This window comes from Chlorocebus sabaeus, chromosome 18 (genome assembly GCF_047675955.1).
Source record: "Chlorocebus sabaeus isolate Y175 chromosome 18, mChlSab1.0.hap1, whole genome shotgun sequence".
Taxonomy (NCBI): Eukaryota; Metazoa; Chordata; class Mammalia; order Primates; family Cercopithecidae; genus Chlorocebus; species Chlorocebus sabaeus.
The window spans coordinates 46,218,959-46,235,855 of NC_132921.1; the positions used below are offsets into that span (position 1 = coordinate 46,218,959).

General features: G+C 42.4%; 1 protein-coding gene across 1 annotated transcript in view; it reads left to right on the forward strand.

The window, feature by feature from the left end:
- TPGS2 (tubulin polyglutamylase complex subunit 2) overlaps positions 1-16,793 on the forward strand; it is a 34,980-nt gene extending 18,187 nt beyond the window's left edge. Inside the window, exons 3-7 of the mRNA XM_007974228.3 lie at positions 1,469-1,556; positions 3,857-3,985; positions 10,342-10,455; positions 12,060-12,220; positions 13,603-16,793. Coding sequence (XP_007972419.1) covers positions 1,469-1,556; positions 3,857-3,985; positions 10,342-10,455; positions 12,060-12,220; positions 13,603-13,848 — 738 coding nt within the window. The 3' untranslated portion in view covers positions 13,849-16,793. The remainder of the gene's footprint in view (positions 1-1,468; positions 1,557-3,856; positions 3,986-10,341; positions 10,456-12,059; positions 12,221-13,602) is intronic.
- The last annotated feature ends 104 nt before the right edge of the window (positions 16,794-16,897 follow it).

Consider the following 16,897-nt stretch of genomic DNA (forward strand, 5'->3'; position numbering starts at 1 on the left):
AACACTGGTAACTGTAGGCTTCCTGTACCCGAGTTTTAGGGGTGGGAGAAAGGCATTCTGCAAGTGCATTTTTTCTTCTGAAAGCACAGATAATGTGGCCACACAGGAGGCAATAGGAGCAAGCCCCTAACTCCAAATAGTAGGAAAACAAATTAGTCCAAGGAGTCTGAGAGTCTCTTAAATTTCACATCTGTGAGACTGGGTACTAAATAGTGGACACAGAAAAAACAAAACTTGATCAGAACATACATTTTAGTTCATAAATAAATTTAAAACGTGTTTCACTAAAATGACAGCTGTTATCCATTTAATAATCTAAAAATACTGCTTAAAATCTCTGGCAAGCTTGAAGCTTTCTCTTTATCTATAGTTCCTGAAGATGCTGTGGCTGTGAATAATAGTAATTTCCTAGTCTCCTCTCTTCCTATCAAACTCACACCCCCTCGTACTGCCAGTGTTCTGTATATTAAGTCTTAGAGTTTATTCTTGAACATAGATTCACAGAGTGACATGTTCAAGGTCACTCAGCTACTGGCAGAGATGGGAAGTGAACTCAGATCATCTTTCTACATGATGCTTTCCCACGCGTTGGGTACCTACAACTGACTGACAGCATGACCTAATGCAGTCCTGACATAAGCAGTTGTCAGTATCACATCTCAGAAGGGTTCGGTAAGCCACAAGCTTGGATAGTTATTAACATGTTGCCTCTTTGCCTCTATAACTACATCAAGAAGTCACTCTACGGGGCCTAGGAAATGAATTGGAGAACTCATCCTTTGCACACTCCAGGGATTTGAGTTGGCTAGGGAAGACTGGTCATACACACACACAGATGTGAGTTACTTAGAATATAGGGCTTGTTCCTGGTATCTCCTGAAAGGATACTAAGCTCCTTCTTTGTTTTCTCCGCCAACAGTTTGATGATTTCATATCCATGGATATGTGAAATATTTGAGTATATATGGTTACCTTCTAAGAGCTGTCAGAACTTAGACATTGCTTAAGTTTTCTGGGAATGATATACTCTTCACTTTTAAGATGCTCTTATTTGTCCAATAATTTGTTTCAGAAAATAATATATGAGCATGGTTCTGAAATATATGGCATTGATTGCTTTGCTTGAACATTGTCAGACTTTACCTAGGACTTCCCCTCTCACCATATTCCCCTGTCTCCTCTTCAGCTTGATCCCTTTGAGCTCCGTTGCCAGGTGGCTGCCCATTGAGGCATAATCATGGCAGAGCAGATACCTGGTTTGCTTTAGCTGCTGAAGAAAAAAAAAGGCAAACTGGAACTCTGCTTGCAAGACCCCAGTGCCTCTCTAATAGAGTTTTGTAGGTAACTGTCAGAGCCTTCCTATTTCAGGAACCTATAACGTGGTAAACATGTCTCCAATGCCTTGAGGCATAGCCCTGTACCCTCTTTCCCAGCCCTGACCTGACACTTGGCTGCTTTATGATTCTAGAAGAATAACTGTGTGATGCCTGAAGATGTGAAGAACTTTTACCTGATGACCAATGGCTTCCACATGACATGGAGTGTGAAGTTGGATGGTGAGTCAGCCTCCTTGCTGTAGGGGAACATTTCCCTGGCTGAGAGATTGAATGGGACAACTCTGAGGGCCCTTTGATTTTTGAGTCTTTGAATCTGGATAGTTTTCATGGGTACTCATCAAGTGCCATGTCCAGAAGCTGTGATTATGTCCCAAAACTAACATATACCATCATTGCTTCACCCACCACAAACCCCACGACAGTCTAGCAGTATGGAACTGGAAGTTCAATGTAGAGTCTACCTGTAGGAATCGGGTGGAGAAAATCATTAATTACTACATAAAAAACCCTAGCCACCTCAAACGTAAAGCCTCAGAAGACTCCACCTTGGAGCAGACCCCTCAGGGTAGGCTGCATTGACAGTCTCTAGTGTTTATGATGGGGGCCACTGAATCTCTTTCAGGCTCCTTCCTTTACTCCCACCATCATAAAGAACTCAGGGCCCTAACCCTCAAGCCAGAATCTTTGCTTCTCTCCTTCACATCACCTCAGCCTAAGTCACCAGCTATCTCAGTTCACAGGCTGCCATCTTTATCCTTTAATGTGTCTAGGACAAAACGTGTGTGAGGATGTGGGAACTCACAAGTTTGTACATGTCAGATTGTTAAGTACTACGTAGGCGTGAAAGGCAATGCTGAACATTTAGGTGAAGACTCTTGAAAACATTTCATAGGCTAGAAAGCCCTGTCCAGCCACAGGAGCCCAGCCCATTCCTGGCACAGATTCCCCAGTCCCTCCCCTCCAGTCCATTATTGTCTCTGACTCCAACCAAATCTACTGTGGCCTTGGGAAGTACCCTACATTTCCCCACTGTGACTTCTGTTGCACTGCATATCTACAGAGCAGACTTCTCCCCTTCGTTGCCTCGGCCTTCTACCTACACACCTGAGTTCCCTGTTTGGGTGATTTCCAAAGCCTTCCTGTCTGTCTTACACTGCTGGGAGGAAGTTTTTTTTTTTGAGGTGGAGTCTCCCTCTGTTGCCCAAGCTGGAGTGCAGTGGTGCGATCTCTGCTCACTGCAACCTCCGCCTCCTGGGTTCAAGAGATTCTCCTGCCTTCCTGCCTCAGCTTCCTGAGTAGCTAGGATTACAGGCATGTGCCACCATACCTGGCTAATTTTTGAATTTTTAGTAGAGACAGGGTTTCACCACGTTGGTCAGACTGGTCTTGAACTCCTGAACTCATGATCTGCCCACCTCAGCCTCCCAAAGTGCTGGGATTACAGGTGTGAGGCACCGTGCGCAGCCTGAGGTACTTTTTTATAGCTTGCTAGTGAATATTGAGCATTAGCTTTTATCTTAGAATCATTTCCTCCTATGGCTTAGAAACCATCCTTGTCACCAGCATCAGAACATGGCTGTGGCTTTTGGTATCTAGAGCAACACAGAGGGGACAGAGACTAAGCCAACTGGCGGACTCTCCCTGGCCCACATCCTTGGAACAGGCTAGCCCCCTCACAAGCCTGCTTCAGAGAATAAAAGTTTCATGAATGAGTCCCAGTTCATTGTTGTAAAACCTTCTCTAATTTAATCTCCCCAAGCCCAGTCCTCTTATCCCATTACCATAACCATTATATACTGAACAGCCTAAGTCAGTGACAGAAAAGGCAACAGAGGCATCTTCTGCTGTTTGCCTGTTTAGTGGTCTTTTCCTCTTAGACATTCCATGGTCTATACACAGGTTGTTTTATTGCTTTAAGCCATTCCAGTTTTTTCAGCAGTCAAATAAAGAAAATATGCAGCTTCCTAGTCCGTATGTACACCCTAATCACAGAAGACTAGAATCAAGCAAGAAGGCTGCCAAATTCTTATCACTGAGTAAGGGAAAATGATAAAGAGGAGGGAGGAAATTTTTTATCATGAAAGCTTATAACAAGAAGAATAGAAGGGGTCCATTATATAATCAAAGCTATTACTCCTTCAGAAAATGTTTATGCAGAATACTTGCTAAACAAAGGAGAAAGGAAGCAAAAACATTTTAAAGTCCTTTACCCTTCAGATGTCCCTAAGCTCAGATTTCCCAGTTCTTTGTTGGTATTCCTTTTGAAAATTTTCTTTAACTCTACCCTAATACATACAATGGGGGCTCTTCATCACCCGTGGCCCCCACTTCCTTTTTTGTATGAAAGGTTGGTACTTTGGAATATGCAGTGAGTAATCCTCTTCTTCCCACCTTCCATCAGATTCCTCAGCCATGGGGCCAAACAATACCTGGGCTTAGGTTATTCAAGCAGAATCTCATGATAACCATTGTAACTAGGCTGTTACTCCATGTAATTCTCCTTACGCATGTTCCCCTAGAGCACATCATTCCACTGGGCAGCATGGCAGTTAACAGCATCTCAAAACTGACTCAGCTCACCCAGTCTTCCATGTATTCACTTCCTAATGCACCCACTCTGGCAGACCTGGAGGATGATACACATGAAGGTAGGAAGAAGATGCCAGGGTTGGTATCTTTGTTTTGTTTCCAGCATCCAGCTCCATGCCTGGCACATAGTAGGTACTTAATGAATCTTGGTGCATGAATGAATGTTAAAGATTAAACTTCACTCAACATTTCAGTATCAGGGGGATTCAGAGAACACAGCAATCTAAATACAGCTCCTTTCCTCTCCATTCTTACCTCCAAGCTCTTTGCCACTTCTCAGTGAAATGGCTCATAAGTCAAGTGGCTGCTAAAACCTAGGAGCAGCTGGGTATAAGTGAGGAATTAGTCAGAGTTGTTTTAGTCGTATATAACAGATGTAGTTACAATGTTTAAATAGCAATTTATTTTTCTCATAACAAGATATCTGGAACGAGGCTGATGGAGCTGTTTGAGAAAGTCAATGTTAAAGTCTCCCTCTGGCACTGTGCTGCACCAGCCTTTGGATTTGGTTTTCATCCTTATGGTTGAGGAAGGTGGGGTTTCCTGTCAGGAAAAAGACGAGTAAAAGGCAAAGGGCAAAATACCTGGCTGTTTGCAGAATCTCTCCCTTTTGATCAAGAAAACAATAGTTTTCTCCACAGCACCTCCTGTTAGCTATTAGGAGAGTCAAATGGCAACCCAGGTTGCCAGGGGTCTGAGAAGGTAAATACTTTTAGTTGTGCAGTATGGCTTTCTTGAACAGAACTGGGCTTTCGTTAAGAAAGAAAGGAGGAACAAACAGTGAATAGTCAACTAATGTCTCCAATACTGATCTTGGGGTTCACTAAGCCCTGGCAGAGAAAATTGGTGTAAGGCTTTCTCCTCTGATTGGATGAGCAATTGAAGAATAGTACCAGAGGAGTTCAGGGGCAGAGGCTGGACAGTGATGGGTCCTGGAAAGAGCCTGTCACACAAAGATTTGTGGAATTTCCAGTGGTAGGAAAAAGGTCTCACTGTCTTTATATGTGTGGGGTGGGCTTCTCTAAAAGGTGAAGAAGTAGTCAAATAGGTGGGGTAAGTCTTCCCTGCTCTTGAGGCTGGAAGAGAAGTGGTAGAGTAGATAACAGAGAGGCTTCCTGGGATCACATTGTTCCACATACAATTGGAGATAAAAACCATTTGGCCTTCTGATACTTGCTAGATTCATGCATTTTAGGATAGTGCAACAAGTATACCTAAGTCTCATTAAACCTAAATGGAAAAACAGTGACTTTTCTCAGGGGACTCAGCAGTCAGGGAGAGGATGATCAGGAAAAAATAGAATACACAATCAGCCGGGTGCAGTGGTATGAGCCTGTATTCCTAGCTACCTGTAAGGCTGAGGCAAGAGGATCACTGGATCCCAGGAGATTGAGGCTGTAGTGTGCTATCATCACATCTGTAAATCACCACTGATCACTTGAGCCCATGAGTTTGAGGCTGTAGCATGCTGCGATCACACCTGTGAATAGCCACCACACTCTAGCCTGGGCAAAATAGTGAGATCCCATCACTATTTTTAAAAAAATATACAACCAGAGAAATAAAACTGCTAGAGGACACAGATAACAATCTAAATAAGAACAAGAATACTTAAGGAGATTTAAGACAACATAAAGATGTTCTATGGATAAAAACAAAGATTATCAAACAATTGACTACATGAATTGAAGAAGAGTATATGTATTTTATTGAGACCTGAGTTAGCCTGAAAAATCAACTGCAAGAAATATCTTAAAGCATAGATGAATAAATTTAAAAGAGGGGAATTATAAGAGAAAAGGTAGGAATTAAGAGAAGTGGAAAATAGATTCAGGACACTTTCCATTGGAATTATAGGTGCTCAAAAAAGAATAGATGGAAAGGCAGTAAATATATACTAATAAAAAAAACCTCTCTGCAGATGGAAAGGGCTCACCTAGACCCAAGTTGAGCAGATGAGAAAACACAGACACCTATGCATATCCTGATATGGAGAAAATTACAAGCTTCTAGGCAAAAATAACAAATTACTTGTGAGGGAATAAGAAGCAGACTGACATTAACTCAGTAGATGAGGACACACAACCCCATGAATGAGAACCAGCACAGAACCAGAACATATCAGCATGGTTACCAGAGGCTTGGGGTGGGGAGGCTGGACAGGGAAAGGGGAAACGTTGGTCAACAGGCACAGTTTCAGTGAGACAGGAGGAATAAGTTCTGGTGATCTATTGCACAGCATAATGACTATAGCTAATAATGTGTATTTCAAAATAGCTAAAAGAAAGGATTCTAAATGTTCTCGCCACAAAGAAATGATAAATACTAGTGGTGGGTATGCTAATTAGCCCAATGTGATCTTTCCACAATGCATAGACATCTTAAAATAGCATGTTGTTCTCCATCAATACATACAATTATTATTTGTCAATTAAAAATAAAACTTTTAAAAAAATTAATTAAGAAAAAAAAAGAGGGCCAAGTGCAGTAGCTCACACCTGCAATCCCAGCACTTTGGGAGGCCAAGGTGGGCAAATCATGAGGTCAGGAGATTAAGACCATCCTGGCCAACATGGTAAAACCCCGATTCTACTAAAAATACAAAAATTAGCCAGGTGTGGTGGCGTGCACCTGTAATCCCAGCTACTCGGGAGGCAGAGGTTGCAGTGAGCCAAGATCATGCCACTGCACTCCAGTCCAGCAACAGAGCAAGACTCCATCTCAAAAAAAAAAAATGCAAAAGACATCCATTGGTACTACTAAGAGTGACGTCATTAGATACGGAGTACAAAACGATAGGCTTATATGCCCCCATGGAGGTAAAACCAAACTAAAATTTCAGGGAGGAACTGAAAAAAACAGTGACATTGTAGATTTGAAGAAAAAAAAAATTCAAATATTGACATTGGGTTTATAATATGGCAGAATCTCTTTTACCAGAGCAAGGCTTCTGCAGATAATCCTCTGCACTCTGGAAGGAGTATAAAAACATGTGTCTTAAAGGACTGGAGAGTAGTCAAAAGCAGGCAGAAGCTGAAGTGGTGTCTACAGTTGGCAGAAAGGAGCCACATTGAGTTTTCTGTTCTTACAACTTTTCACCTAAGGTCAGACCTCAGTCAGCACCAGGCAGGGCTGCTAAAACTTGGTGGGAACATATCGCCTGGACTTTTTATTTCATCCAAGATGGAGTAACAGAACAGATTTATCTACCCACCTGGAGCAACAGTGACAAAGAACACAGACAAAATACATAAAACAGTGATTTTCAAGCACTGGCCATCAGGCAACAAAGGACAGTGAGCCCTGAGAGATGGGAAACAAATAAGGTGAGCCCTACAATTTCCCTAAAGAGAGATTCCAGTCCACAGCATAAAGAGGGAGACCTGGACAGGCGCCGTGGCTCACACTTGTAATCCTGGCACTTTGGGAGGCCAAGGCGGGCGGATCACCAGGTCAGGAGATCAAGACCATCCTGGCCAACACGGTGAAACCCCATCTCTACGAAAAATACAAAAATTAGCTGGGCATGGTGGCATGTGCCTGCAATCCCAGCTACTCGGGAGGCTGAGGCAGGAGAATCACTTGAACCAGGGAGTCGGAGGTCTCCCTGTGAGCTGAGATCATGCCACTGCACTCCAGCCTGGCGACAGAGCAAGACTCCCTCTCTAAATAAATAAATACATAAATAAAGAGACCCAGGCAGGACCCATAGCACTCCCTGAGTTAGAAGACAGAGCTGAGAGTCCAGACACCTAGAGTTCACCGGACTAAGTAACAGATAGGTGAATGCTGCATAAAGGGAAAACCCCAGAGATCTGCAATATTTGGAAAAGAATTGATAAGCACATGTATGCGAAGAAACTGTCCCAGGCCAGAGGACAAAACCACTCATGGTGATTAGGAGGAATAATGCCTAGTACTCACACAGGACCAGGAATAGTGCCTGCTTCAGCCAGACAGGCTAAAACACCTCATGATTTGGACAGCATTAGATAGAGTACTCAAAAGAATGTTGCCGCAGCAATGGAAAATAATTAGCCCTAAGTAAATACTGCCCTAGTCCTGCCTGACAGATCTTAAGAGGGGTTTCTTGTTATCATTTGTGTTTCTTGATTACGCCTGTAATCCCAGCACTTTAGGAGGCCGAGGCCAGAGGATCACTAGAGCCCAGGAGTTTGAGATCAGCCTAGGCACCATAGTGAAACTCCATCTCTACAAAAAATTTAAAAATTACCCAGGTGTGGTGGCCACGCCTGTGGTCCCCAGCTACTTGGGAGTGTGAGGCAGAAGGATTGCTTGAACCCAGGAGTTCAAGGCTAAAAAGGAGGAAGGCCTAAAGTATCTGTTTCCAAGTAACTTAACTGTGTCAGAGAACAAAGCTCAAGAATATTTACAGAAATATTAAAATATCCAACACTCAGCAATGCATATATAGTAATAGTTACTGTAACTATATTCTCTGTGTCAAAAAAATAAGAACAGACATGGAAGATACATGTATGTGTATGTATTTGTATGTGTATATAGAGAGAATATACATATACCCCCAAATTATATGTATATAATGTTATATATTATATATGGAATATATATATATATCCATCCCAAATTTAACTTTTAGAGATGGAAACTAGTTTCTGATATGAAAAATGCAGTGGATTGGATTATTAGTGGCTAAGACATTGCAGAAGAAAAGACTAGAGAACTTTAACACATAATAGAAGCTATCTAAAGTTACACAGAAAAAAAAAAGTATTTATAATGAAAAGAGTATCAGTGACCGGAGGGATAACACATGGTATAATGTATGTGTAATTGAAGTCTTTGAGAAGACGGGTCAGGGGCTAGAAAATATTTGAAGAAATAATGCCTCAAAAGCTTACCAATTTCATGGTAACTATAAATCAACATATCCAATAAGCTTCATAAGCAAGGAACAAGAAACCTAAATGGTAACAAGAAACACCATAATCAGATTTTTCAAAATCAAAGATAAAGAAAAAATCATAAATGCAGCCAAAAGGAAAAGACAAATTACATACAAAAGAACAAAGATAAGGATAACAGCATATTTCTCCTTAAAAGCAATTCAAGTGAGATCAAATACTCAAAGGAAAAAATAGGTTGGCCAGTGGTTCACGCCTGTAATCCCAGCACTTTAGGAGGCTGAGGCCGGAGGATCACTAGAGCCCAGGAGTTTGAGATCAGCCTAGGCACCATAGCGAAACTCCATCTCTACAAAAAATTTAAAAATTACCCGGGTGTGGTGGCCACGCCTGTGGTCCCCAGCTACTTGGGAGTCTGAGGCAGGAAGATTGCTTGAACCCAGGAGGTCGAGGCTACAATGACCCATGTTCACATGCCACTGCACTCCAGCCCTGTCTCAAAAATAAAATAAAATAAAATAAAATAATCAACCCACAATTCTATACCCATTGAAAATATCTTTCAAAAACAAAGGACTTCCAGTCTGTCTCCCTGGATCTTAAAAAGGCCTTTTTGAAAAATAATCTGGCAACATCTAGTCTGTTGCAGGGAATCTGTCCCATATAATGAAAGCACCAGAATATAAGGGCATGTACCGAGAAGATTATTGTAGCATTCACAACCAAGTAATGGTAGGTAAATGCCTATCAATAGAGGAATGGTGGAATAAATGAGGGTACTTCACCCCCACAGACTATGAAATAGTCATTTAAAAAGAATGAATTAGAGTTATACCACATGACTTAAAGGGCTTTTCCATGACTGGCCGGGCGTGGTGGCTCTTGTCTGTAATCCCAGCACTTTGGGAGGCTGATAGGGGCGGATCACTTGGGGTCAGGAGTTCGAGACCAGTCTGAAACCCCATCTCTACTAAAAAGACAAAACTTAGCCAGGCGTGGTGGCACACACCAGTAGTCCTAGCTTCTCAGGAGGCTGAGGTGGGAGAATTGCTTCAACCTGGGAGGCGGAGGTTGCAGTGAGCTGAGATCACCCCATTGCACTCCAGCCTGGGCAACAGAGCAAGACTCCATCTCAGAAAAAGAAAGAAAGATTCAGATAATGTGTTTGCAATCCCACTTTTATAGAATAAACAATCTCAGGAAAGGAAATGAAGTTATGTCAGCATCAAGCCATTCAGATTGCTCTGTGGTCCCACTTCCAAGAAGTTAAGTTTGCTTTTCTCATGCCTCCTTTTCCCAGATTCCCTGACATTGTCTGTTGCTGATAGAGAAACCCAGACAGAAGGCCTAGTCCATGAATGAGATCAGGGCTTTAATTCAAATACAGAATTTATTAGAAAATACTACTTAAGTATATGTCTGAGATAAGGCTTTTTCCTTCGGTTTTTTCCACCTGGCAAAGTTGGATATATAGATATGTGTTTGAGTTGAGTTTGTTTGAACATTACCATTAACTTTTGGGTTTGCAGCCAGTGATGATCAGCCAGAGAAGCCTCACTTTGACTCTCGCAGTGTGATATTTGAGCTGGATTCATGCAATGGCAATGGGAAAGTTTGCCTTGTCTACAAAAGTGGAAAACCAGGTAAGAATCATTTACAAGTGTGGTCCTGTAGTTTGACTAGGGTCTTGCCTGACCTTGCTTGTCAGCCATTGCTCAGGAGACACATACCTCCTTGGCCTCTTGAGATGCTTCCAGGTTCCTTGTGTGTCCCAAACCCAGAAACCCCCTTGGTTCTCTCTGAGCATCTCCCTCTGGGCTAATTACTAGACCTTTTATCCATCTTCATTTGTGAGTTATTGCCAAATAGTTGATGGGATTAGGATAATATGGGAGTAAAAACTAAAAGAAATAGACATTTTGTTTATAGACTCCTATAGCAAGTTCATGCACTAGATAAGCATTCAGAAAACACATTATCTTTTATCTGTCTTTTATACTTCTCTATCTAGGCCAATTAACAGCAATAAAAACCTGAATTACTAGACCAAAGACCTCAGATGGGAATGCCCTTAAGCAGCAGCTGCCACCTAGCCCCCTAACAGCACTTCAGACCCTAGCCTAGGGACTGTGAAACTACAGAGCTGGACAATGGCAAGCCCTCTTCAGCTAGCTGTCTGGTAGGGGTGAGAGGATGCAGACACTAGGATTTACCTCTAGGGGCAGGAGAAATCATCCAGCTGGAGGAATTGTTGCAAAGTAGTCTTGGAGCTGCATCTTGAACTGTGGGGTAGGAATTAGATACCAGGTGGGGAGGAGGATTTGGTGGAGTAAAAGAGACAAGGGAGCATCCAAGCAAAGGGACAAATGGGTAAAAGCCAAGACATGGGAAAATACAACTGATTTGTGGGGAATGACAAATAATTCCAATTCAATGAACCACATGGTTCATGTAGGGGATGAGGAGGAGATTAAGCCAGAAGGCCAATTGCTGTCTCTCAGGCATAGCTTTGAAAGCCAAGCAAAGGAGTTTGGACATAATGTGGAAGACAGTGGGGAGTCAATGAAGGTTGTTCAGTAAAATGGCAGGGATCATGACCACCAGCAGTTTTGACAAAGAAAGAGACTCGATGGATAACGGAGGGCAGTTAGGGAGATGTTACAGCTATCTAGAAGAGCAGAGGAAGTAGGATAGGCTTGAAGTAGTGAGAATGGAAAGTCAGAAACTGTGAGGCAGGACATCACACCACAGTATTGGCAAGACTCCCAGGAGTGAACTGGGCTAGGCTCCTTCATGGTGGTTTTTTTGTGGCGCTTTTTGTTTTTCATGACACTGATAGAGACCTCTTCCAAAAAAACCCAAGCCATTCAATGTTTTTCTCTGTCAGGAAAGCTGAGACCACAGTATTCCGCCCCCCTACCAGGGGAGGGGAGTGCTGATGACACACAGAAAAGGAGCAGCTGCCTAGATAGCCTGACTGGACTTCCAGATGGTCAGAGACCAGCAGATAGATCAATCTACCAATCTAGCAAAAATTTGTAAGAGTATCAAAGGAACTGGTAAAGTGGCCACTAGAGAAGGAGACTGGAGGGTTAGAATTGGGGCAGAAGGGGAACTTTTACTTTACATTTTCCATTCTCTCTGTTGGGATTTATTTTTTTAGACCATGAATATAACCTTTTATAGTTAAAAAGAAAACACTGTTAAGCTATTCCTTATCTTTTACTTCCTTTGTCTTCTAATTCAGCATTAGCAGAAGACACCGAGATCTGGTTCCTGGACAGAGCGTTATACTGGCATTTTCTCACAGACACCTTTACTGCCTATTACCGCCTGCTCATCACCCACCTGGGCCTGCCCCAGTGGCAGTATGCCTTCACCAGCTATGGCATTAGCCCACAGGCCAAGGTAAGGGAGGAGCACCTGCCATCGCAAACTATGGTATATAACAAAATTTACTGAGGAAATGGTTACGTTGCAGGTTCCCAACTTCCTCATCTGATTCAGGAGATCTAGGGTGGGGCCCAGGAACCTGCATTTTCAATAAGCAAGACAGGTCACTCCAATGGACAGCCTCACTTTATACTTATCTAGTTAAGTGGTTCCCAAACTTGACTGATCCTCAGAATTAACTCGGGAGTTTTATTTTTAATTAAATTCTATTGGATAGTTTATGTCCCATGGCTTGTTCTGGGTTGACAGCACATGCACCCAGGAAGAGTGAAAAGTCAGACTCTCACTCCCCTGTTCTCCAAGTGTGCTTCCCTAGTGGCAGCTGCTATTACGAGTTTCCTATATGCCCTTCCCAAGATACTCATTGCACATAAAGCATGCATGCACGCTTTTGTTGTTCATTTTTTCTAAATCTCAAATGAGGTACTGTCCACATGATTCTGCATCTTGTTCTTTTCACATAACTCTCCGTCTTGGGGCTTATTCCCTTTCAGTGCATTTAGAGCACTTGTCCTGTTCAGTGGCTACAGGGTAGTCCATTGTGTGGGTGTGCCTCATTTATACTACAGGTCTGGTCACCATTGCAGACACACAGATGCCAGGTATACAACCTGGTTTGAAAACACCAAGTGTGGCTGTAAAAACTTTTGACTAGAGTGAGCTCATCTAGGCTCCTTCATGGTGGTTTCTTGCAGCTCTAAATTAGCAACAAATTAGGAACTCAGCTCCAGCTCACCTTACTATGTATGTATCATCTAGTAGGCTTCATTTTCTTCAAACATCACATAATTATAACATTTATCTGGTCAACATTGGGAGGCGGCTGTGATTTAAAAGGTAAATAAATGTGGATGCCCTTTGCCCTTGGCTGCCTAAGAAAACAGTAGGAAACAGAACACCAACAAGATATAACATCCCTCAGCAGAGGCCCACACTGGCCTCTGTCTCCTGCCTTTCCTGGGGAAATGATGCTGCCAGAATCCACCTGATGGGGAGTAGCTGGTTTGAGGACAGAACAATAGACGCTGTCCTCTAGTGCTTTTGGATCTAGCATCCCAGGCTCAGGACTCACTAAATCAGAAGAAAGTATGCTCAGATTCTTAGTTCTCATACTGCATTTATCTTAAAGGTCATGAGACCTCATAAAGCAATGTGTGTATCTTACCAGAGGTTGATGGGATCTGTTATCACTTCCACTTAAAGGAAGAGCAAATAGATTTTTCATTAAAATGTACCTCTGCCTCCTGTTCCCAGCTCTCCTGCATCCCCCAAAAAGAGCATACAGAATGGCATTTCTCCTTTGAATTGTGACCTTCTCTTCCAATTCTGCCTTACAGCAATGGTTCAGCATGTATAAACCTATCACCTACAACACAAACCTGCTCACAGAAGAGACCGACTGCTTTGTGAATAAGCTAGATCCCAGCAAAGTGTTTAAGAGCAAGAACAAGATCGTAATCCCAAAAAAGAAAGGGCCTGTGCAGCCTGCAGGTGGCCAGAAAGGGCCCTCAGGACCCTCCGGTCCCTCCACTTCCTCTACTTCTAAATCCTCCTCTGGCTCTGGAAACCCCATCCGGAAGTGAGCACCCCGCTCCCTCCAGCTTTCTACTAGCTCCAGAGTAGTGGTTTCCATGCACAGATGGCCCTAGGGGTGAGCTCCAGTTTTGCGTGTGAACCATAGGCCTTTTTCCAGCTGAATGACCAAAATTGTAAGCCTTTTAGTCCCACTGACATTAGCCAGGCTCCTAGTGAGGCCTCCACAGCACATTGTGCTGTCCCCTGCCTCTGGAAGCAATGGGGAATTTGGGATCTTATTTAAGTGCCCAAATAAGTCTAATGAGTGTTCTCCTCTTCTTCAACACTCAACCCTCAATCCTTTAGCACTGATTAGAGAAGTCCCCCAAAGAAACCACTGGTTTTGACCCATGAAGCATTAGAACTGCGTCATTCATTCAGGAGCCACTAGTCACATATGACTATTGAAATTTAAATTATATGAAAAATTCATTTCTTCAGTTGCATTAGCCACATTTCGAGAATTCATGTAGCTGGTAGATTCTGTATTAGCACAGAGATATGGAACATTTCCATCACCACAGAAAGTTCTGTTGGACAGCACTGCATTAATATTTTCATACTGCTCTTCCTCAGATCAATTAATTGTTGTTGTTAAATAATGTTGATGTCTTCATTTGATGGGTCATAATGGTCCATGAAACCTCTCAAATACACAGTTGTATGTTCTCTGTATCCCTTACCACAAATATCTCGCTCTGCTCATTTCTTTTGTAGCTTCCTATAAAGTTTGTCTTCCTCATCAGTTTGCAGTGAAGTTTCTTGCTTCCAGTTTTGTGTTATGTTGTTTATACATGTTCCACAATTATCTTCCTTATTAACTTTTCTAAAAAGGTGTACTTCTGCTGTGCTCTATTCTTACCATTTAAAAACAAAAAATTCCCAAGCATTGCTTTGCGCAACTCTTCATAAAGGAAAAGTTTTAATGGTGCCTGTCACTGTTAACAGAAGCTTTCCACCTGCTCTGCCTGACTCTCCACAGCTCTGAGTTGTCCAGCGTCACTTAGCCTAGTCCCTGGCCATCCTTAGGACAAGCAGTCTCCTGCTTAGAACAGGGTGGGCTTCCAAGAGTTCTTTTGGAAGCAAGTTGCCTGTAATTGAGAAATCACTTTCCCATTGACATATGGGGGTACTAGACCTCTAGCCTATATATGCTTAATATTTGACACAAGATAAATCTGACATACCTACAACATTTAGTGAAATTTTTATAGAGAAGGTTGCTCAGATTTTCAATTAGGAATGCCTATTTATTTCCTCCCTCTACAGTCCTGGCTGTGGGCAGAAGCAAGGCCTTCACCCTACTTCCCAACAGGGAAAGTGGGGAGTCACCCACCTAGCCCCAAGTTCTTGGGGTGGCTGCAGTTTTTGTACTGAAGTCCCAGAGGTTAGAGAATTAGGAGTTTTGAGGAATGAGATGCAGGGGCCTGTACCATCTGTACACTTCAGTCCCAGCTGGCTCACTCGCTCTTTCTTGACTTCTCTCTACCCCAGTGATTGGCCAGGCTTCCTTTGCACTGTGTCTATCTGCTAATCAACCCAGGGTTTCCCTCTTCCAAACCCACCGGGGAACTAAGAGCAGTCCACAGGATTCTCCACATGCACTTTTGCTCTGAAACATGTTTATTTTGATTGTTGACAATAATGATAGATATTCATGAGAAACAGCCTTCGATATCTCCTCCACCTACCACTTTCCATAGCCCCTGAGGAAAACCAAGGTGAAAAGTTAGGCTTCAAGGATCAGGGCAAGCTTTAACTGGCTGCTTCCCCATTCTTGTAATAGTTCAAAGTCTTGAAATATTAGTGCTTGAAAGTCTTTGGGAGCATAAACTGAGCTTCGTATTAACCGCTTACTCATTTGCTTTAAAATAGCGAGACTTCTAACCTTTGCAATCCCCAAATTAACCACTTACAATTCAGTGTGGTCATTTAAACATGTGTGTGTGTGTGTTTTAACCATAACATGACTCTGTCACATATTCTCTAGGAGACATTTTGGCCCTTTTAATTGTTTAGGTGATTATACTTCAAGGATTTATAAATGTGCAACAATTCGTAGAGTGGCAGAAAAGGATATAGAGAGACCAAGTTGTTGAGGACAATAGCTGGAGTTTAGTCTTCCAGAAGTATTTTTCTTGCCAGAACTGATCAAAGGAAGAGCCACCAGCACCGGATAAGAGATTCTAGCATTTGGCTGCTTCTCCAAGACAAGCGAGGTTAGAAGGGAGTTGAGAAGTTATGTCATCTTCCACTGCAGCAGATACCCTGTTTTTTAGTACTTGAGGATCCCCTGAATCACAGAATTTCTAAATCAGTCCTGGATTCCACAAGTGAAGCAGCGGAGGAACCAGGAGGTCAGCGGTGCCCCTCAAATCCGTGGCAATCAAGTGGGAGTTCTCAAAAGGCTATCAAAGGAAGGGGGTTATGATAAGGAAAGGCTCAAGACCTGCCTCAGGAGGATTGAGCAGGGAAAAGCAGAACTGACTCCATGATATGCAGGATCCAGTACAAAATGAACATGTGGGGCTTTTGTGCATACAGCAGGAAAACATTGCCTTTACAGGTACTAAAATGTAATGTTTTTCCTTTCTTCCATAGTGTCTTTCTCAGCTTGTTATGGTGGTGTTTTTTTATTTGCTACTTAATGCTGTTCTAACTAAAAACTTAAATTCCTATCATGCATTTTACTGTTCATCTTTATATTATGCAATTCCAGTTTTAAATGAAAATATGAGCATTTATTTAACTCATGCAGAATCACCAAAATTACACAATTTGTATTTTATAGCTTATGTTTACATACTGTATGCATATGTATTTCATTCTTACCACAACAGTAGAAACACTGTACAAAACTAACTCAACTGTTACTGTTTCACTTCTTGGTATTTTCAGCATAAGTGGTTGACTAACACAGGAATGTACATGAGTAAAAAAGGATATGATAGGGCTCCTTGGTCATTCGTGTTTCTTAGAATGCCATTGCCTTCTTTGTGTGTTTGAAGCCAGTCTGGTTCAGATGGGAAGTGCAGCCTTCTGGGGCTCTCAGCATCC